The 22501-nt window shown below is 40.7% G+C and overlaps 1 protein-coding gene across 1 annotated transcript in view; it reads right to left on the reverse strand.

The window, feature by feature from the left end:
- LOC140128247 (A.superbus venom factor 1-like) overlaps positions 1-22017 on the reverse strand; it is a 33737-nt gene extending 11720 nt beyond the window's left edge. Inside the window, exons 1-24 of the mRNA XM_072149807.1 lie at positions 21902-22017; positions 20304-20490; positions 20037-20199; positions 19120-19190; positions 17719-17813; positions 17467-17549; positions 17288-17375; positions 16051-16153; positions 15790-15910; positions 15142-15257; positions 13227-13373; positions 12251-12454; positions 11780-11971; positions 11526-11687; positions 11311-11440; positions 10782-10856; positions 7913-8113; positions 6278-6389; positions 5084-5169; positions 4122-4261; positions 3813-4025; positions 2955-3021; positions 1255-1341; positions 599-802 (exon numbers count right to left, since the gene is read on the reverse strand). Coding sequence (XP_072005908.1) covers positions 599-802; positions 1255-1341; positions 2955-3021; positions 3813-4025; positions 4122-4261; positions 5084-5169; positions 6278-6389; positions 7913-8113; positions 10782-10856; positions 11311-11440; positions 11526-11687; positions 11780-11971; positions 12251-12454; positions 13227-13373; positions 15142-15257; positions 15790-15910; positions 16051-16153; positions 17288-17375; positions 17467-17549; positions 17719-17813; positions 19120-19190; positions 20037-20199; positions 20304-20490; positions 21902-21963 — 3109 coding nt within the window. The 5' untranslated portion in view covers positions 21964-22017. The remainder of the gene's footprint in view (positions 1-598; positions 803-1254; positions 1342-2954; positions 3022-3812; positions 4026-4121; positions 4262-5083; positions 5170-6277; positions 6390-7912; positions 8114-10781; positions 10857-11310; positions 11441-11525; positions 11688-11779; positions 11972-12250; positions 12455-13226; positions 13374-15141; positions 15258-15789; positions 15911-16050; positions 16154-17287; positions 17376-17466; positions 17550-17718; positions 17814-19119; positions 19191-20036; positions 20200-20303; positions 20491-21901) is intronic.
- Between the last annotated feature and the right edge of the window lie 484 nt (positions 22018-22501).

Raw genomic sequence — 22501 nt, forward strand, 5'->3', positions numbered from 1 at the left:
AATATTAACGAAAGGACATTTGAGAAAGGTAGCAAATCTCAGAGGCGTAACTTGAGGGGGTTCAGAGGGTGTAGTCGCAACTGGAACCAAGAGGATTAGGGCCCAAAATGGTGTCACTTTTCATATTTGAGAAGGCTAGAAACCATACAGTATAGTATAGTAAATTCTATAGGAACAGAATTTGAACTGGGGCCCATCATCTTCAAGCTACGCTACTGGTAACTCTGGTTAGAAAATGCAAATTGCAGTTCCTGTTCCCGCTCCTGCGCACTAGTTGCAGTCAGTGAAAGTTGAACATTCTGCACTTATTTCTACTCCTGGTAGAACCTGGCCTAGGAATATACGATATGCGGCTGCCCCACTGGAGACATCAGGAGGTGTAAGCCCTCTTGTTGTATTCGGCGGCACAAGAGGGGCAGGAATTTCATCATATGCTAGCACTCTACCCTAGAGGGTTTACTTCATCCATTTATATTTTTCAATGCTGAGCACTCAAGGAGGCAGTCTCTCAGGAATGGACAGCTATCGTTTGTTACCCGGCCTGATGTATACTTAAAAACAAGTAACATTTGATATTTTCAGTTTTTCCTCCACTCACCCTGCTTGATGTTCTTGAGTGCTTGTTCTCTTCGATTCAGACCAATTCTCTCCCACTGGTTGGTGGCATCCAGGTAAATGGTGGCTATTACACTGGGAGTCATAGTGATCATGTTTTGCTCTCCACAACCTTGTGGAATAACGATCAGATGATTGAGATTGCCACCATCGACTGCATTCTCCACCATCTGGCTGATTGGAGTTCCTACAATAAATTCAAATGAAAAAAAATGTTTTCATATGGGACTTTAAAGGAAATCTACCATTACCTTCAAATATGATAAACCTAGGGACAATGACCTTGGTAATACTATTTTTGTTATTCGTGGCTTTCTTCCTTTTAAAACGAACCTTTAAAATTATTCTAATGAGACAGAAGGGCTCTAGGGGCATTCCCAGAGCCCCTCTGTGCTCTGGCTTCAAAAGCTGTAAGTATCATACATGTCTGACAGCATTATTAACATCTAAGGCTTGGAAAGGCATCATTACCTGCTCTATCATTTGGTAAACATTTTAGTTAAGTGTTAACCATACAGTAGACCACCCTGTATTAGTGAAGCTCAGAGAGGCGATCAGTAGATAATACACAACCGGATTAACATCTAGCTTTGGTTTCAGCAAAGAATAGGTACATCCATACATGGTTGCGTGTCATACCTTGAATGGTCACCGTCGTTTCAATATCTGTCCTAGGTACGATATTTTTTTCATCCAATGGAGACACAAGCTCTTCCTGAACACCACCTATTGGAGGAGAAGACATTAGTCTCTTTATTAAAACGCAACTCCAATCATTTTTCTCAAATCAATAGCTCTGTCATTTAGGGCAACTTTGCCTTTTGTTACCGATGTCCAGAAGGTCCATATCTACTCTTACTGAATGTCGCTATGTATCCATAGAGTGTTAACACAAAATATACAAGATGGGTTCACAGGCGGAAGAGGCTACTGCTCCCGCTGCCCCCTAATCAGTAAGTCAGGAGTATGGGGGCTAATGTGATTCTGCTCTCTTTGTGAATTTAACTGGAGTGTTTCCATGCAGATCTGTGGATACAAATGTCTTCTGCAAAGAATTCTGACAAGTCCCTACAGTCCATGAATCTACAGAACTTTCATTATTGCTTTAGGCACCTCAAGCTATATCATAAACTATTCATCATCTCCAGACACTATCTTCACAGCAGAAAAGCTGTTAGAGCTTACGCAGCACAAACTATAATTTATGTAACAATTTTACTGTTTTATCTTACTGCTTATTCCATGCTCTGTGCTACTATATGGCATTAAAGCTTCTAGGATAGTCACCAGATAGATGCTGTATGCAAGTCCAGTGTCACCCCTGTCACTGCTTAATTAGTTTAAAGGGAACACACGGAATTATGGAAACTGTGGGCAACTTAAAATGGACTGGTGGAGATTTGTCTCTACCCACTTCCTTGCTGCTGATAAAGATTTATGACAAGTAGCTTTAGAACAGTAAAATAGAATAAATCTGGAAAGAAGAAGGGGAATAACACAATATGGGTATCATTCTATTTGCTTTGAAAGGGGAAATGAAATATAATTAATTGGTGAAAATCATTATGAAATCAGAGCTACACTTTAACCAAAAATTCCCATTTTGGTCTTAGCAAATCTAAAACCATATTTATACTTTCTAAACAAATCCACCAATTATTATTTCAGATACATAATATATAACAAAACAAAGAGACATGGAGAATATGCTCTATTAGTGGATTTGGTCAGGAATTTAGAAATTCCTATGACCCTTTTTAATACCTCTAATGAAAGTTGCGAATGTACTTTCATTTTCTAGAACAAGCAGGGACACAGAGTCACCTGCGTCTATGCCTGTGCAACGGGTTAATGCGTCACTGAAGAGATGATTGGCTGCCAGGATGAGTTTCGTCCCTCTTTACCAATGAGTAGATGAGTGGACCTGTTATGTATTAGTCTGTGTTCAAGCTGAGCCTAATGGTAGGACCTGTGATTGGTGCATTTAAAGACCACTATTGATTTTGTAAATGGTGAGGAGTGAGCTGGATGTCAAAACCAAACTTCTGGATGACATTCAGGTCCGTGGACCCAAATCTGCAATGTTCAGCACAGACCCGGACATTGCTGGCTTGGGTCCGCTCACTATTAATGTCCTGTCCGAATAAATCCTTTAAAGTTTCAAGTAAATCCAGTGCAGATGGTAACCCATGAATCTCCATTGTAACAGGCAAAAAAATCAAAACCCTATGTTATGTGCAATCCTACAGTTATGTGTTTCCCCACTATCTTTACCTTCTCTTTTTGCTAAAATATTAAGTGAGTTAACTTTATAAAATTTTATTAAATATTTGTCTCACCTTTTCCTTTGACTTTTGGTTCCAGTGTTACAGATTTTATATTTTTAACAAGACGGACACCTTCTGGCTGCAAAAACAATGTAGAGTATATAAATTGTGTTGTAGGGTATCACTTGGATATAGGATATCACATGGCAATAGGAAATGTACACAAAATATTTTCCAATTTTGAACAGCGACCGCCTTTTTATATCTTTATATCTTTATAAGATTTTAGTAGTTGGTTTGACAGGTGTCAATACTAGAGAAGTCTATGGTTGGACTGCAGAGTGAGGAATTGGATGTAAATTGTAGGTACATATAGATAGAGACCACAATGTTCGGTCCTGTGATGAACATTAAGGGGTTTGGTTCCTAAAGACTTTACATCGTTTGGGGTTTTGCATAGTTTGAGGTTTGGTGCCCCAAAACTTCAGCCAAAACTTCAGAAGTTTGGGTTCCTTCAGGTTCACCCCTAGCCTGTGTCAGCACTCTGGCGAAAATGCTGGTGGCATTTATGCACCAAGAATAGGTGCGTGCGGCTAAAATAATGAAAGTGACGCATATATGCCGACATTTATTCTAGTATTGTTGCTACTTGATGACATCTTGTGACGAACCTTGGAAAATGGTGGCACGCATGCACCACAGACCGTTAAAGGGTAAAACCCAAGAGCATTCGGGGACCCGATCCAAACTTTCAGGTTTGGATTCAGCCGATAGAGGCAAACCGGAACCTAAACAGGTCTGATTACAGCTAAAAGCAACATAATAATAAAAATAACTGGTTCCTTCCTACATAAGTTGATAGAAATGTAGAGTTTCACTGCATTGTTGTGTAATAATCAGTATTTTATACAGGATTTACTTCTCACTTACCACAACCTTCAGCTTCTTTCTGACTCCATCCGACACAAACTGTCCAAAAACTGCAGCCTTCACCTCCACATCATGAGATCCCAGGCTCAGTGGGACAAGGATAAAGGGAACGGCTACAGAAGACTGAGGTCTAATCTCTATAATCTGACGGAATTTTGCTTTGGCTGTAGCCAAACTACAGAATTCTGGGTTGTGCGTTAGTTCCACTCGCACCTAAGATAAATGTGAATAAAGGAAGGTGAGAATACTTGTACTGCTCACATAGAGAATTTCTCAATTACTTATGAAAACCCAGATGTCATTTTTTACCTTGATCTTTTCCGATCCATAGTTGTAGAGTACGGCTCGAACTTCCACCTGCTCGTTTCTGACCACGGAATATGGAAGCTTCAGGTCGATGAAGAAGTCCTTCATTACCTGGATTTCATAAGGCTTGGCTATACAGATACCTGAGTACAGATAGAAATTATATGGATGTTTCAAAATTCTGCTCTGGGTATGAAGATCCTGATGAGGTTATAATAGGGGACAAGATAGAATATGGGCTAAATCTCAAAAAGACAGGTGAGAACAGTTAATAGGGGAAAGTAAGGGTGGGCAGAAAGTCACAATGTGCATTTTATTTAAAATCAATGGATAATTTCTAGGGGAATATTTTTAATGCATCTTCTATGAGTCAAAGAAATCAAACTATACAACATGTGGTTAAAACATTTTTGGTTGGTTTCTCCTCTTTTGGTGTTTTTTTTTTTGTCATTGACTGCAAGCTGGTATTTCCAGACAGTTCAGTGGCCTGTATTGTAGTTTTCCAGTGTAGCCTTGGTATCATCTAAGTGCCTTGGGAACCACCAGGTATTGCCATTATTTCCCCCTTTACAGCACTGGTCTGATCCCATCCCAACCTCTATCGGGGGGCTGTAATTATATCCATCACTTTCTACAGGAGCCATGGCTTCAGTTGCAGCTGAAACCCAATCTAAGGAGATTTATAAAAAATGTCTGAGCTCAAATTATTCTAGTTTTCAATGGAAACCAATCAGAGCTCAGCTTTCATTTTATAGCTGTTTCCATGGGCAACTAGAACAGTTCTGCTCTTGATAAATCTTCCCCATAGAGCCACCTGCTTCCTGCAAAGTACTAAACTTACCGGTGTAGGAGATTGGCGCCTAGTGTATACGGAGGATGGGCCATCAAACTTAATGCTGTCAACACCTTTTAATACAAATAAAAACATGCACAGCAGCAATTTTCCATTTTTCTAAGGTTCCTACCTTTATTTTTACTGAGGCTAACAGCCAGGACCTCCCAAGTAGTGATCGAATCCTTCAAGAAGACATTAAGGATCTTGGTTGAAACTCTAAAATATATAAAAACTCATCAGTGGTGATGACATATACATTACATTTACTGAGAGGTCATTGTTGATGGTAGTTTACGTACTGACCGGAAGGGGACACCTGTTTATGGATGGGGACACCAAGTTATATTGCATGTATTATACATGCAATTAAACAGTGGTGGCACCATAAACCAAGCCCAAGGAGCTGACACTTGGCTCCCAGTGTTACTTTCATAGCTTTAATATTCCCCTTGTAATACCATGTGCAGGAAGGTGTAAATAAACGAATTTCACCTGGTGTGCAAAATGGTAATACATCATGAACTGTTCATTGAAGCTTCGATACATATTTTGAAAGACTCGGTTTTGAATGGAAGTGATCTGAACCGATGTTGTTGGAGTTGCACTGTTTAGGGGCGTGACTACAGTGGTAGCAGCCATAACGGCTGCTATGGGGCCCGTGGTGTCAGCGGGGCCCATCATCTGACCTGACACACCAAAGAATGGAGGATGTACACCGTTAAATACATGTAATGCTGTACAGCATAATATGTATATGTTGCACATGGTCTACAGTCAGCAGCTCAGATAAGAAATGTTGCGGGCGAGGGAGGGGACAGCAGAACAGCAGGACTAGGGATTTCTCCTTTCTACTTCCTGCAATCTACTTCCCCATGTGATCAGCAGCTACTGTATAGGGGTATAAAGTAAGTAAGTAAATATCTATTCTTTTGGAGAAGTTTGCGATGGGGCCCTTTTATTCACTATTGAAGGCTGAAAAACCAGGTTGAGATTTTTCAAAGCAAAGTTAAGCCTTCAGTATTTTGGGGCAAAAGAAGACAAAATGGAATAAAAACTGACACACAACGAAGACAAAATGCAACAGATGCGCAACTGAAGCTGAACATCAACGCCAATAAGAAAGAGTCCTTACACTAATAAAATAAATAATGGAATGAGATATTTTGATAAAATATCATTGTTTTGTCATTCCTAGTGGACCCGCTTACGTCTGATATCTGATGTCATTTGTTTTATGAATTAAACTGATTCCACCATCTAGTAACTTTTCAAACAAATATTCCTAAAATATTAATATGTCACCATAAATGTAAGATTAATGTACCCATTACTATCAGCCTTTTCTGTCATGGGTTCTACTTTCCAGAACCAGGACTCGGGAAATTCAGTTCTTGTTGCGATCTCAGCATCTGGGAGATATTGGTCATCATCGTCACCTGCAGAAGAAGCATGACATATATAGAGCTGGAGATTATGGAGTTATGTTTTATGTATAAATCACTAAAGAGGACCTGTCACCCCCAAAAAGACCCTCACCAAACGTGCCCCCCATCATCCTCTCCCCAGCCCCTTACTATATATATGCTAAATTTATTTTAATTTATGTTGGGAAAGTTTTTCCTAAAAGATCTGACCTCTTACCAAATAAGAGGTTGGTTCCTCGTATACCCTGTGCTGGAAGTCGGCTTTATTCATATCGGGGCCGACCGACACTCCCCCACCACGCCCCTGTCAGCAGGGACCTGTAAGAGAAGCCGAACTGACGGAGACCAGCGATTGTGCAATATATGCTATGCTGCCAGCTTTTCTTACAGGTCCATGCTGATAGGGGCGTGGTTGGGTATGTCGGTCAGACCATACAGAGGAGTGCCGGCACCCTTATGAATAAAGTCGACTGCCAGCGCTGGGAATATTTGGAGAGGTTAGATCTTTTAGAAACAACTTTCTCAACATAAATGAAAATAAATTTAGCATAAATAGTAAGGAGTTGGGGAGAAGATTATGGGGTGCATGTTTGGTGGGGGTCTTTTTTGGGTTGACAGGTCCTCTTTAAGGAGGAACTCAACCGCATCTTTACAAAGCTATGGGTAATAGAGGAGTAAATGACAGACACTATGGGACTTATTTACTTTCGTCGGAATTTGGAATTTTTTCGGGATTTGTGCCGCTGTGACAGCTATTTAGAAAGGGGATTGTGTTGCACGCCTACTTTCATGCCACAGAAATCGGGGTAGTGGACCATCGGACCTTCAGATGGATTCAGACTAACCGCGGGATTTAACTTTAAAATTATGTTGCAAGACATGCACTTACATACACCGGGAAGAAGAAGGTGAACTATGGCGGACCTGAGCGGGGAAGTGACAGATGCAGGATACAGGGCGCCTAATCTTATTGAATCGCGGCAGAGTGCGTTGTAGTCGGACAATGCACTTTCAGGAACTCATCCGGAATGGGCAAGTAAATGTGCCCCTATGGGGCAGTTTTATCAGGGCTTTTACAGCTGAAAACAGGCATTAAAGCCCACAATTCCTGGTGCATAGCCAGGAATTGCTCCTATACTCCCCAAAATGGGCATGGAGAGGAGTGAAGGGGCATGGGCAGTGGGTTGACGCAGGGCATTACTGCCTATGAACTAACTATAGCCTGCACCAGTGAATGCCTGAACCACCGGATTTAATATAGTCTCCTCTGGAAAACCGATGGAGACCATAACAGAAAACTTGGCCATGTCAAAACTGGACACAACAGGTGCAACCTGGTGGAGATTGGGCCTGTATCTACTAAGATACCAGAACTTCTTAGTAGATATGGGCACCAGAACTCCTGCTGGGGGAATTTTAAGACTTGCGTTGGAAACTTCCCTCCATTTGTAAGAGAGTGTAAAAAATTCTTGTATAGCGGATATGATGTGGCATCATTAATATTTTGTATTTAACTTGAAGTTCCCAATTCTTACTTCTGCCATGTATATCTTCAACTTTTAGCCTTTCCTCCTCTTCCCTCCTCTTTTTGAAGTAGTTGCAGCAGTCCAAGAAGGCGTCCACACATTCTTTGCCTTCTAAGATGTTTTCTGCTCTTCTTTCACAGCTGTGACCCATCGGATTCTCATGCATGCCATCATTGCAGCATGTCCTCAATGACTCCTTATATTTGGAGGCTGAAAAATAAGTTTTTATTGATAAGTTACATTTAAGTGATTCTTCTTTAAAAGGTGCAAAACTGACTAAGAAAGTATCACAAACACATCATATAACACAAAATCCTACTACATTTCCATCCTGGCATGTCAATACAGATGCATAATAATTCTGGCTTGAAATCATGAGTGGATCACACTCACAAGGGTCAGTAATGGTCCCTCTTCTTTTTAATTGCATTATTAATTACCTCAAAGTGGGTTTACACAATACAGTTTTAATATCGGCAGATAATACTGCGCTCTGTAAAGTAATGAATTTTTACAAAACTACAAACAAAAAGTAGCTAAGCTACTGAGTGCTCAGGGGAAAGTTTCGCACAAGATCGTTTTGTGTCACAATCGTGCCGGCTTTTACGTTACACAACTTGGTGGGCGGACGATCCGATGGATTCGGACTACGCGCAGGATTTAACAATTCAATTTGTGTCCCCAGCCGTGCAGCCATGCACTTACATACACCGGGAGGAAGATGGTGAACTCCGGCGGACCTGATCAGGGAAGAGAAACATGCAGGAAATCGGGCAAAGGATCTTCATGAATCGCGGCAGACGGGCATTCCGGCGGACATTCCAGAACGGGGACCGCGCAGGGACGGGGTAAGTAAATACGCCCATTGTTCGATATGCCACGAGACTTGTCAGGGGAGATATAAGTGCTATATATGGATGCACTTCAAGTGTTCTAGAGCTTAAATCAGCGCCAACAAGGTTTTGCCAACCCGTTTTTGAGTGCTGCACGTGATCAGTCAAAATAGCACTTAGTAGAGGTTGGCCAGTTATGGTACGGAACCTCTCTGGACCTATGTATACAGATTGCGACCTGTGCTCCTTTGTTGTAACAATTAGAGACCTGTATATACAGAATGAAACCTGTGCTCCTGTGCTATAACAATGATATACTGTACTCATCTAATGTCTTATTTATGACACTTGTAAGCTCCTAAATATAGATTGTTCAACAATCTGTTGACTGATACTGACGAGAACTACTAGGCTATCAACAATGCAAATTAAAACGAACTGACATTAACCCCCCGACATGTTTCACCATTATGACTGGCTTCATCAGGGGTAAGGGCTAGACTTAATAACCCCCTACTATCACCATAGACAAGGGGCATCCTCTACACCTATAGGAAAGGCAATTGTATCCATAACCATAGATGAGGGGCATCCTCTACACCTAGAGGAGAGGTGGTTCTACCATCACCATAGACATGGGACACCCTCTACACCTAGAGGAGAGGAGGTTATACCATCACCATAGACAGGGGGCACCCTCTACACCTAGAGGAGAGGAGGTTCTACCATCACCATGGACAGGGGGCATCCTCTATACCTAGAGGAGAGGCGGTTCTACTATCACTATAGACAGGGGGCATACTTTACACCTAGAGGAGAGGCGGTTCTACCATCACCATAGACAGGGGGCTTCCTCTACACCAAGAGGAAAGTTGGTTCTACCATCACCATAGACAGGGGGCATCATCTACACCAAAAGGAAAGTTGCTTCTACCATCACCATAGACAGGGGGCATCCTCTACATCTAAAGTAGAGGGAGTTTTACCATCACCATAAACAGGGGGCGTCCTCTACACCAAGAGGAAAGTTGGTTCTACCATAACCATAGTCAGAGGGTATCTTCAATACCTAGTGGAGATTTGGTTCTACCATTACCATAGACAAGGGGCATCCTCTACACCTAGAGAAGAGGGGCTTTATCATCACCATAGACAGGGGACATCCTCTACACCAAGAGGAGAGCAGGTTCTACCATCACCATAGACAGGGGGCATAATCTACACCTAGAGGAGAGGAGGTTCTATCATCACCATAGATAGGAGCATCTTCTACACCTAGAGGAGAGGAGGCTCTACCATCACCATAGACAGGGGGAATCCTCTACACCTAGAGGAGAGGTGGTTCTACCATCTCCATAGACAGGAGGCATCTTCTACACCTAGAGGAGAGGAGGTTCTACCATCACCATAGGCAGGGGGCACCCTCTACACCTAGAGGAGAGGAGGTTCTACCATCACCATAGACAGGAGGCATCCTCTACACCTAGAGGAGAGGTGGTTTTACCATCACCATAGACAGGGGGCATCCTCTACGCCTAGAGGAGAGGAGGTTCTACCATCACCATAGACATGGGGCATCCTCTACACCTAGAGGAGATGAGGTTCTACCATCACTATTGACAGGGGGCATCCTCTACACCTAGAGGAGAGGAGGTTCTACCATCACCATAGACAGGGGACATCCTCTACACCAAGAGGAGAGGAGGCTCTACCATCACCATAGACAGGGGGCATCCTCTACAGCTAGAGGAGAGGAGGTTCTACCATCACCATAGACAGGGGGCATCCTCTACACCTAGAGGAGAGGCGGTTCTACCATCACCATAGACAGAGGACATCTTCTACACCTAGAGGAGAGGTGGTTCTATCATCACCATAGATAGGAGCACCTAATAATTTGTATGTGTTCATGAGAGACCTGGATGCCTTTCTAAAGAAAATAAATCTTATGAAAAAAAATATATTTTTCCAGGAAGTTTTAATAATTATCCAGGAAGTTATGTATGATATGTATGATTTTAATGATAATTGCCCCAGCATCTCACCGTAGGAGGTTTTCAGTTCAATCACTTGTGCAGAGGAACGACGTCTTCGAGCAGCACGGATCTCACATTGTTGTTCTATTGGAAAAGAAAACACTAATCATTAATGTCCAATATGGACTACACAACACACCGGCTTTTCTTGGCAGACATCTATCAGACATTATGCAAAATTCTAAATCAATAATTGGTTATTACAAATATAATTTCTTTCGAACACGTTTGGCAATGTTTTATTTCCATTCTTCTTCCATGTCCCTTCCACAACTCTTTGCTTTCTTTGTTTCCTGTTTCCGGAATTGTTATTTCTTTACTTTTACTTGTTACCTTTTCATATTCTCATAAATCTTCAGTCTTAGTCTCTTCATCACATCAACTCATCACCTTCAAGACTTCCCTCTTGGTTCATCCCTCTACTTTCCAGGTTGACTCACATTTTGTCCTTAGAATCTCCTGCACAGCACTTGCTTTATCTACTCATAATCTCACAACATTTTTTACATTTTTCCTAATAACAGGGAAGATCCATCACCTGTCCTCTGCTGGGTTGTTGTTTGGACACTTGATTGTAGGGCCAGGCCGGCATCATAAAACACCCCCATACTATTGGCACCACTTCCAGATGTACAGCCAATGTCAGATTTCTCCACAGAGTCCCACACCTAGGTAAGTAGTTAATTATAGACAGGTTTTTACAACAGAAATTGATCAGTTATAGTAATAATTACTTATATATACACTTCTCACCTTCTTTTGGGAAATCTTGAATTTGCTGTTCAGAACATAAACACCTTTGTCTACGGCCACCAGGCCCACATTGGCTCCCTGATCAGCTTGAAGTTTTAATTTCATCGAACTACCAGGGCTTTGGACTTTGTTGTCTCTTTCTGTTTGACTTGTTACCAGCAACTGTTTGAAGATAAAGGATAGGTAGGTTATCAAACATTTCCTATTAAGTACAGATAGCAAAATTAACATCAACTTCTGCATATAGGCCTCACCGTTCCCATGCAGGAGTCTGTTACGTCCACCCAGACAGAGTCCGAGACAATCTCATTACCGACAATGTAATATGCAATGATACGGAAGGATGGAATGAATTCTTCTGTGATGGGGAGAGACAGGGTGACCACAGACTGACCCGCCAGCCGAGGTTGTCTGCCAACCTTCAGGATCCTGCCCTTGTTCATGATCTAAAAAGGAGTTAAAACATTGGATAGAAGCACAAACTTGAATCGATCTGGTAAGTCTATCATTTCAGTCATAACATCTAAGAAGCCTTAGAACTCATTACACATTACATAACTTCTCCAAGTTCAGCAGCCTGAATGTACATATGATTCAGATAGAATAATGTATATTGTCAAACCTTGGGTTTTCTCCACAGTGGAAACTATAGACATTCTTCAATCTCTATCCCATAAAGAGGGTTAGTATATCCATAAAAGAGTCTTAGAGGTCTGATGACTTACCAGGTAGGTGAAGTGTTGTATCTGGTTCTGCAGGGCCGCATTGCTATTACGTATATTGAAATTTACAGCCAGATTGTCTCCAGGTTTGATTTCTGAAGCGGTGATACCGATGTGCAGGTAGTTCCCTCCTGACTGATAAGCAAAGGCCGTCATTGAAGCGGACGCCTGCCGGGCGGGGGGAAGGGCAGGATTTGATGTTCTCACCTGAAATAAAAAGATGGAGCTTATGAATAAAGGATTCATTGATAAAAAGGTTAATCCAGTTATTGGAAAATAGAGGACTCCTCTGACCCTGGGGCACCGACCTCTCCATTGAATGATGACTACGTGACAGATTTAAGAAACAGATTGATAAATGCCCCACTATGTGTGTCAGGATTATATTTTTAAATTGATCCGGCCAAATGAAAAGCCAACTGTGTATCAAGTATATATAATAAATTCCCACGGTTCTATGGAATTGTGCCACAACAAACAGGAAGCTGGATCAAATCTTGGATTTTATCTCTTTAAATGTCGGTACAGCCGTGACGATTTTGAGATTGAGAATCCTTGGCAAAATGGCGGCTGGTACAGGTGTTACTGGTGGGGGTTCCGATTTGGCACCTGAACCCGAAAAGAACTTTGATTTTCAGATTTGGCCGAACCTGAACTTCAACGTGTCTTCTCATCCCTATGTATAAACTAATCTTAGAATCCATCCACAGACATCAGTACGAGGCCTACTTCTTTGATCTCCTTTTTCCTTCTGAGAAAAGATTTCTATATTTTGAAATACCAGACTTGTCCTAAGAAATGAAATCTAAACCATTTTTTAGTAAAGTCTTTGGCTTATGGGAACCCTATATGAACAGCTTCTAAGGTGCCTCGTTGTAGTGTTCATGGTGAGCGCTCATGGGCAGGATCTTCTCTCTCCCTCTCCATCAGTAAAAGTACAGTTTATATTATAAGTGCATTGATGTGTAGAGATACTCACAGTAATTTTAAGGTCTCTTGTGTCTGATGCAGTGTTCAGTGTCAGCCGGGCCGTTCCCTCCTTCCCTGTTATACCCTGTATCCTTCCTTCTTCAGCCACCACTGGGATCCGAAATGCAGGAGAACCATCAGGGTTTGTGACAAAAACCTACAGAGAAAAAAAAGAGAATTTCCCTTACACATTAAGTTTACATTAAAATTAAAGCAGATGAGATGATTTTATATTTATCTACATTCAAGAACTATAGAAAGTGACAAAGCAGCTCAATTAACTTTGTAAAAATTGCAATGATAAATCCTTATATATTAATTAGGTTTTTTGAGCTAAGAATCTTTAACATATCCATTGGATCGGTATCTTCAGCACCAGCTTGGTGGGTGTCCAATACCCAGCATTCCCACAATTCTGTTTTTCTCAGATGAATGGAGAAGGTATCATAAAGCAAAGAAACCTGTTTGGTGCCTAATTCAGGTTACTGCAGAACACCTCACTCTAATTTGATTAGGCGATAAGCAGCAGTAAATCAGTTTAGCCACTACACAGGAAATGGCGCTGTCTGCTTCCTGTTTCATTCTATTTTTCAGCTGCTGAGAGCAAACAATATGTGGGGGTAATGCATGGTTTACAACCAACAATCTCACACCGAGCAGCTATGGCTTAGTATGGGTCATCAATAATGTTATCACGGAAAGCAACATTAACCCCAAATGATTGCTTTTTGTGTTTGCATTTTTCACAAAAATCCATAACTTTTTTATTTTTCCGTATAAGGAACAGTACACAGAAAACAAATTGTTTTCCCTAGTAACAGTGTTTCATAGTCTACAATAAGTACTGGGAAGCTGGAAGATGCGTTTGCACCATTTCGTGGACAAGTTCTTGCCTCTCCCTGTGGGCTCCTCCCTCCCAATGACACCTCTTATGAAAGTATTTTTAGTTTAAATCATGGCTACCTAAGTGGGAGCTTTGCTTTAAATTTCGTGCACGCTAATCTCTAGTAAAAAGGCTAATTTATTGGCTCAATAGCAAGAGGGTGTGACGGTGGTTTGAGCAAATGTACGATCAGATGATGAAAAGGAACTTGACATTTTAGCTTCCCCATTCTGATCGTAGAGTTGTCTCTATGACCATCCCTGCATATTCATGTTCTTCTAGCCTAGCCTCACCGCCAGCCTCCTGACTGGTAAGGGGTGCACTTTCTCTTTAGCCATGACATGGCTCAGCTACCTCACTCCCCCTTCCCTCGGGGCATTAGCTGTGTGTGACCCGCTAAAGAGAATTCCTGGTGGAGGGGACATTCTGTAGCACGGAGAGCTTGACTTCAGTGGTAAAATCTTTGTCTCCTGGACTTTATACATTCTATTCACATCTCACTACAAAGTTCCATTTTCAAATGATTTCACAACTCTGGAGCATGAAAGAATCATGATCTGGAAGGTATTCATCTGCTTGACAACATACTAGTGGTGCTTAATTAGGTAAATTTCTGCTGACAGGTTCCATTTAAATGACAGGTTCCCTTTAAAGTAACCTTGAACTTTCACCAGTCAGAGGCCTAGTCTACAAACTTTGAATCTCTGAATGTTTTATGACTGAAATAGCCAGGTTAACCTTGGGAGGTTTTAGGGTAAGACAAGGGGCATAACTTAAGTGGATGCAGAGGGTGCGGTCGCAACCGGGCCCAAGAGGCTTAGGAGGCCCATAAGCTGTTACTTTCCCATATGAGGAGACCAATATTATAAACCATAGATTATCTTTGGGGGCCTGGTACAGACTTTGCACCGGGGCCCATCACCTTCAAGTTACGCCACTGGGTAAGACTATCATATAGGTAAGCCTGTAGCTTATTTTGTGATGGGGTAAGTAAAGATTGATCAGCACACATATACAGCACAGGTAAACAAGGGTCACATACCATAAGGTCAAATGGCAATCCAGGCTTGAAATATTTGGAGGTTTTGGTAAATAGAACTTTATATGGAGATTTTACAATATGAATGTTGTCCAGTTCACTTTCCACTATTTCACTGCCTGGAAGGATAAAAAAAAAACACATTTGAGATGAATTCTATTGAGAGATCACGAGTCGTTAGAAATCCAATTTGTGTTTTCTTTGCAGAATAAATTTCCCGATTCATTATGTATTACAGACGTATCCTGTGCATGCAGTAAGTGTTTGGTTCTTTTAACAAATCTGGAATTGTCGGAGTGCCACATGTCCGGAAGAGGACCAGCAGGGGACACGAACTCCACTGGCAAGGTAAAATTAGCTGGCACGGGGTGTTTACATCTGCATCTGTGAACCAGCTATAGAAAGTGCTGTTCAGACCTTAATGGTTGAAAGTTAAAGGCAAATCTACGGCAGAGCCTGGCATTGAATAGTGCGTCAGAAACAGACGCCTGCCAAACACTCAGTAGCCGAAGGGAATTCCAAAAGATGATTATTGAGAAGAAATCCCCAGTGCTATGCACCCAATAAATTAAATATTTCTTCTTGCATCTCATGGCTAACCTTATCATATTGACTAGAAGATATCTTTACCTTCCACCTCACGATACTCACCGGAATCAGTAATGAGAGTAACTGACATATATAAGGTGTACTGCAATAGCTCTTCTGCATCTTTGAAGTTCTTAATAAGATCTTCTCTCTGAAGTTGAACATTTCCATCTCCTTCACGAATCTAATAAAAAGATGAATAGTAAATCAAAACCAATAAGTAACAAAAGAGTTAAAAACTGGAAGATGAAAATGAAGCAAACAATAGGATAGCTCAAGTTCTGAGGTGAGTCTATAAGGGTTTTAGAATAACAAATTTATTACCGGAATTCGTCTCAGGGTATTCGGTAGACCGGTTCTTACGTCATCTTTTTTGACCCCAAACATTACAAATGCCGTCCCATCTACAGGCTTCCCATAGAGGAACCTAATGTTGAAAAGAAGAAAAGATATATGAGATTATTATAGTAGGATACATCACTAAGATTGAAGACCCAACTCAGCCTTTACAGTCCCCTGCCCCCTTTTAAAAACTTGGAAAAAAAGGGTCCACCTGACAGCATGACCACAACCACGCTATACTAAAAAGCAATTTGCATATTAAGGTGGAAATAAACCCTATATTGTTCTCAAGAAGGGCATGATTATGATATAGGGCAGTATACCATTAAGGTTATGGGGCTCATTTACTGGGATTTTGGCTCACTTGATCCTTTTTTGGCGCAGCTGTGCTGGCCTCCATGTGACAGAAAATGGGGGGCGTGCCGTCGGACGATCCGACTGATTCGGACTGAGTGCGGGATTTAATTTTCAAATTGTGTCGCGAGACAATGCACTTACATGCACCACTAAAAAGATGGTGAACTCCAACGGACCTGAGCGGGGAAGTGACACATGCAGGATATCGGGTGCATGATCTTAGTTAATAGCGGCACAGGGCATTATACACGGACAATTCATTCAGTGAACTCCAGTGGTCGGGTATGTAAATGTGCCCCTATATGTTTAGTTTATATGTGACCTGGGAGTGTACACATTTGGGGGAAATTTATCACAACAAGCCAGCATATGAGGAAAACTCTGTCCCTCCACAATGCCAGACTTATACATAATCACAATTCCTGGCCAGAAATAATCATAATTCCCAACCATATGCTGATTAATGCTGATTAGTAACCTGAGGGTGTGCAGAGGGTGCGGTCCCAACCAAGCCCAAGATGCGTAGGGGGCCCGAATGGTGTGCCTTAACTATTTGAGACTAGTCCTATAACAAGTGGCACACAACTTCAATTTTCGAAACTGAACTCACCTATATGTTATAAGTTATGTTTTACTATAATGTGAGGTGTGTTTGGTGGGGGGGAGGGCTTAATATTAAGGGATAAGAGCCTTCATTACATGAGTACAACCTCATGTGCTCAACTCTTTCCATCTGATTTATAGATCGCCGATTCTAATGCCCATTCCCCCGGGGTGGCTCATGCAAGTATTTCGTTTTTAAAATTGCTTTTAATAGTATGTGATTACTTGTATATTCCATTCCCACTGATCATGTACTTACTTTGCTTGAATATCCACATCAAACACAGGATTATCAATATAATAAAATTCAATCGACGGAATCAGTTTAATCTCAAATGTGGGAAGCACTATAGGGGAAAGAGAAGAAATAGTAACAGATCCTTATAGATCCAACTGTAACTGATAACATTATCACGAGCCCTAGTGATATCCTCTTACCATATTCCTTCACCTCGAAGTTTGTGGTGAAATTATAGAGCTGAGAGTCTTCATATTTGGCTGATATGGTCCATACACCATTACTGTGGAGGTACACAAATATGACATCATGGTACCAATCACTCAGTGATCTTTATAACATTGCATCATGTGAATATGAATCGTATGATCGAGAGCAAAGTGAATAAATTACCAATTAAGGTCCATAAACTTGACACAATATAGTATTTCTATGTAAAATGTGATATTTACTTGACCAGTTCTGGAAGTTTGTAGGATAAGGAAATGATGCCGGAGTTTCCGTCAGTTCTTATTGTATCTCTCTTAACAATTACACTTTCGGGCGTCTGTATGAAAAAAGGACATAAATTAAGAAACTGACGAAGAAATAAATGGGTAGAAATCCCCATTTATATGGATCTATCATTGGGTCAATTATTGGGAACTACTATATCTATAAAAATCAAAAAGATCAAAAATGAGCAATATTGAAGATTCCAGACTGGCAGTTGCACGTTATCCTGTGGTCCTTTTTTATAGCCTCTAATATGTTCTAAGAACATTTAGCTGATTGGTATTCATTGTCTGTGGAAGTTTCTTCTCACTCTCATCGCAGTCTGACTTTTTGCCTTGTACTTTTCAATCTTTTTACTTATGAGTAGAGATGAGCGGACATTAGCCCACAATGCCCCCGAACACAGACTTCTGTTTGAGTATGGCATTCGGTTCACCCACTTCACCCTAAATACCCAGGATCGCAGGTGCTAACATCTTAAATGCCACCGGCTAAACTTCCAAAGATCGTCAATCTTCGGGAAATTGGCCCTCGCATTTTGTCGCCATTTAAAGTGTCAGCGGTGTTACCAGTGGGGGCGAGTATTTAGGTTCAGACCAAAACAAAACCTTAATGGCTCGGCACATTCTTACTTATTAGACCATAAATCAGCTTAAATGAGTGTTTCTAACCACTAAGGAGAAGATAGATAAGAGATACACAGAATACTTTTGGCAGATTCTGCTGGATTTCTCTGAATAATTTAATTGCAAAGAATTTAAGAATAATTTGAGAAGAAAACAAAGCTTCAATTGTAATGAAAAAGTATTCGAGAAATTAGAGTCCAAATTAGACGCATTGAAGATGTTCACACCTTTTAACATTTCTTTGTTTGATCATTGTTTATCATAGCGTATCTCTCTTCATGACCTGCTTAAAGTATATCAGTCATTAGGCATCAATGAATGCCCCTCATTATGTCACAAGGTGATAATAATAATTCCTTTAATGAGATATGCTCTATTACCGATGATTTAGAAAATGTTACCCTTCCTACAACTTTTTATTTTGGTGCACCTTTAACATGGGGTGTGCAGCACACTCCTGTCGATCTTTGATTTTAAATCTGGCACAAGGTCTGGCTGAGCACCGGAACGCCCCCCACTTTGAGTCGCATGATAAATAGAGCAGCCGTGCCACAGAAGGGTCGCATGCGACACAAATGTGCTGCAGTCACTTCTTAAATACGTGGGCAAGCAGTTTGCACTAGATACAACATGAAAAGTCAGACAGACAACTGGTGCATGGCCCTTAGCAAAGGTGCCCCATAAAGTATAATTTTTGTGCTCACAATAATAGGATTCAAAAATTTATTTTACCAAAAACTCGATTATCACAGCTTTATTCACAGGGGACATCTTGTAGTCCATAGAAAAGATGCGATAGAGAACTGTGGAGTAAAGAAAGAGAAAAAAAAGTTAAATGGTTCAAAGGTAGACTATTTTCGAGACCAGTTGGACACTTGATGTATTTGCTAAGGTCCAAAGCAGATCTCAATGGGGGAGATTATGGAGGTTATTTATCATTAGGTGGCTCCTTGGGAAATTTCTGTCTATTTTTGGAGATCTTCTGCACATCAGTTGCACTAAAGTGGCTTTGGCCCTTTAATAAATGTTCTTATGGTCTACTTCCTGTCTGGATTTTTTTTCAAAAAGTCCCAGATCGGCCTCAAAATGAATAAAATGTCCCAGCACATAGACCAGCAGGAGACTGGAGTAACTATGAGACATTTTATGAGACTTTTTGCAAAAGTCTGAAGTCATGAATGTGGCTTTACCCGATGTTGCTCTAGCGGTAGTTCTATATTTACACCACATTAATAGTCCTTTGAGACATTTTAGCAGAGAAAAGTCTCAAAAAACCTCAATGGGGCTACTTTGAGACTTTTTTATCCCCGAAAACCAATGATAAATAACCTACTTTGTCTTCCCTGCAAGTTTGGACTGTTTTCTGACCCATATACCACATTGGGTGTGTCAGCGAACAGGGGGGTTGGGAAGGTGTGTGAATGAAAACTGGCAGGGACTATAGCCGAAATCTTTGCAGATCAGACCTGGTCTACAGGTCTGACCTAGCAGAGATTGTTCTGTATCTACTAAGAGGCCAGGATTTTAAAAAGCCAATCTTAATAAATTCCCCCAATATCTTGAATTCTTATAATGTGTCACTGTAATGAGGCATACAGGGGTCCTGAACAACATCTGCACTACTGTAACCCAAAATTACATCTTCATACCTGTAGACCCCGGGGTGTAGATGGTCTTGTCCGTCTGAATGAAGACATATCCACTTTGATAGCCCAGCAGGACGACCTTCTCCAGATTACACACAGGAGACTTCACAGTCACATAGACGTATTGCTTGGTTTTTGGGTTTATATTCAAATCATTAGTTGGAATCTGAGAAGATGAAAGGAAGAGAATTGACAATTGGATCAAGTATGGATCAAGCATGGATCCATGTGATATACAGTATTTAATATTGTGTTCTGCTATGATATTACCGTGACTGTAGTCAAACCGATGAATTTGTTGTCATTATTCAGGGAGACCCTTCTCTTTCCTAAATTCAAACTTCTCTTGGGAAAATCTTGAATCTCAATTTCAGCCTCAAAGGGCCTGTTGTGTCCATCTAGGACGATGGTTTCTTCACTTTCCACACGTAGAACATTAGGTGTAATGAGGGTGCACCTATCATGTAGCAAAAACATAAAAATTACTATTCAAACAACAGAATGAGAATATATCTGCAGGGACTGCTGGGTAAATATTATTATCCTTTATTATAACGATTCACTCGCTATGGTTTGGATAGGCACAAAACATTGTGTCAAAGATAACAGCAAAAATTAGCTAAAAAGGTCAGATAAGATGCCACCCCATAATAGGGCAAGTAAAACCCTTTTAATAGTCATTCTCCTGATTTTGTGATACTGTTCAAGATAAATAGAAGTCCCATGGTCTGGCTCTAGACATGAGGAAAGCTAGATCAGTGTGAATATGTTGTATTAAGGAGGGACAGTCAACACCATTGTCTTAATTCCTATTGTTCCTAATGTCCCCCTATTTGAACAGAAGATCTGCAATCAAAGGATATATTTGCAAATAGATCTGCCCCTCCCCCCAACTAAAATTTTTGAAGGAAATGCATCTTATTCTTAAATAAAGAAAAAAAAATCACACCTGGACTATCGTCCTGTGATGAGACTTTACGTAATGCAACATTGACCTATGGACCACCAAGAACATGGACAGTTCTCCTTTACTCCACTTTCCCGTGTTACTCAATCATTTCAGTAATCTTACTATTAGTGATGAGTGGACACGTAAATTACTCCAAAGGACCATGAAAGTCTGTGCACACGCCAAAGGGTCAGGTTCTTAGCAATCATGTACGAAGGAAGAGGTCAACAGACAAGGACGAGCTTAGGGTGAAGAAATTTACACAAATTTGACCATCTAATGTAACAGACCGGCCTAAAATCATGCATTTTTATAAGGCATCTGAAACTTTGAATATGATTGTCCAGGGTGAAAAATTCTGTGAAACCATTGCAAGTGGAAAAAAAATCTTCTTTATGGGATTGGAAGATGTAGATCATGTCTGAGACTGAGGAGACTGGTAGATATAAATGGGTACCACCAAATGGGGAGAAGTGGGAATTATATTGTATGGTGAATAGGCAAAAAGTGTGGGGACTACTCAATGTATTAAATCAGTGTAGTGGTTGGATGAGACTGGATGTTGCATTTAGGTAAAATAGTAAGGTGGAAAGTTTGCTAAGAAGTGATACAGTAGTGAAGATAAGAACATATCACAGCAATAACAACAGTTTTTGATATTTCCACAGTAAGAAAGATTTTGACTGTAGATTTTTAGATGTACAGTATAACATGGTTAGATTCCCACACAATGCCATCACATACGGCTATATAACACTGGGTAGTCCTATTCCCGAGAAACTCTCAGTATACGAGAACCATAATATTGCTACTATTGCTAACAAAATGATACAAAATACCATACACAAACATAAAACCTCAATGTGTCTTATTTCTATATTGTCTAAATGTAAAGGGAATAGAAAATAAAATCACTCACGGTTGTGCATAGCACCCAGCCAGTAGGGCGAGTAGGGTGAGACACAGAAGTCTGCACCCCATGCTGTGTCCAGGATGCAGTGTAACCTCCGATGGTCAGTGCTGTCTTATATATTCTATAGGATTTACATAGCAAACAGTCCATCTAATGAGTAACTGAAGGACAAGAAAGATATGAGAACTATGGCAAAATAACCTGAGAATGAGTTACTGAAGCTCAGGGACAATGATCCCTAAAAAAAACAGGGGTCAGAGACATAGCTCATGGTATTAAGAATTATGGGCCATCAATGGGCCATCAATGGGCCATCCTTGGGCCACATGAAGTAACGCTAACATGTTATAGACTATCGAAGAATAAGGAAAGTCGAAAATGGAACTTTTTTGCCATTTTGAAAAATATAAAAAAAATCTATAAAAAGTGATCAAAAGTTTGTACATTCCTAAAAATGATATCATTGAAAATATTATCAAATGTCTCAAAAAACGACACCACCCACAGCTCCATAGACCAAAGTATAAAAAAGGTATTAGTGCCAGAAGATGGCAAAAAAAAAAAAAAAAAATTTGTACAGAAGGTTTTAATTTTTGTAAATGTATG

The sequence above is a fragment of the Engystomops pustulosus genome, chromosome 4 (assembly GCF_040894005.1).
Source record: "Engystomops pustulosus chromosome 4, aEngPut4.maternal, whole genome shotgun sequence".
Taxonomy (NCBI): Eukaryota; Metazoa; Chordata; class Amphibia; order Anura; family Leptodactylidae; genus Engystomops; species Engystomops pustulosus.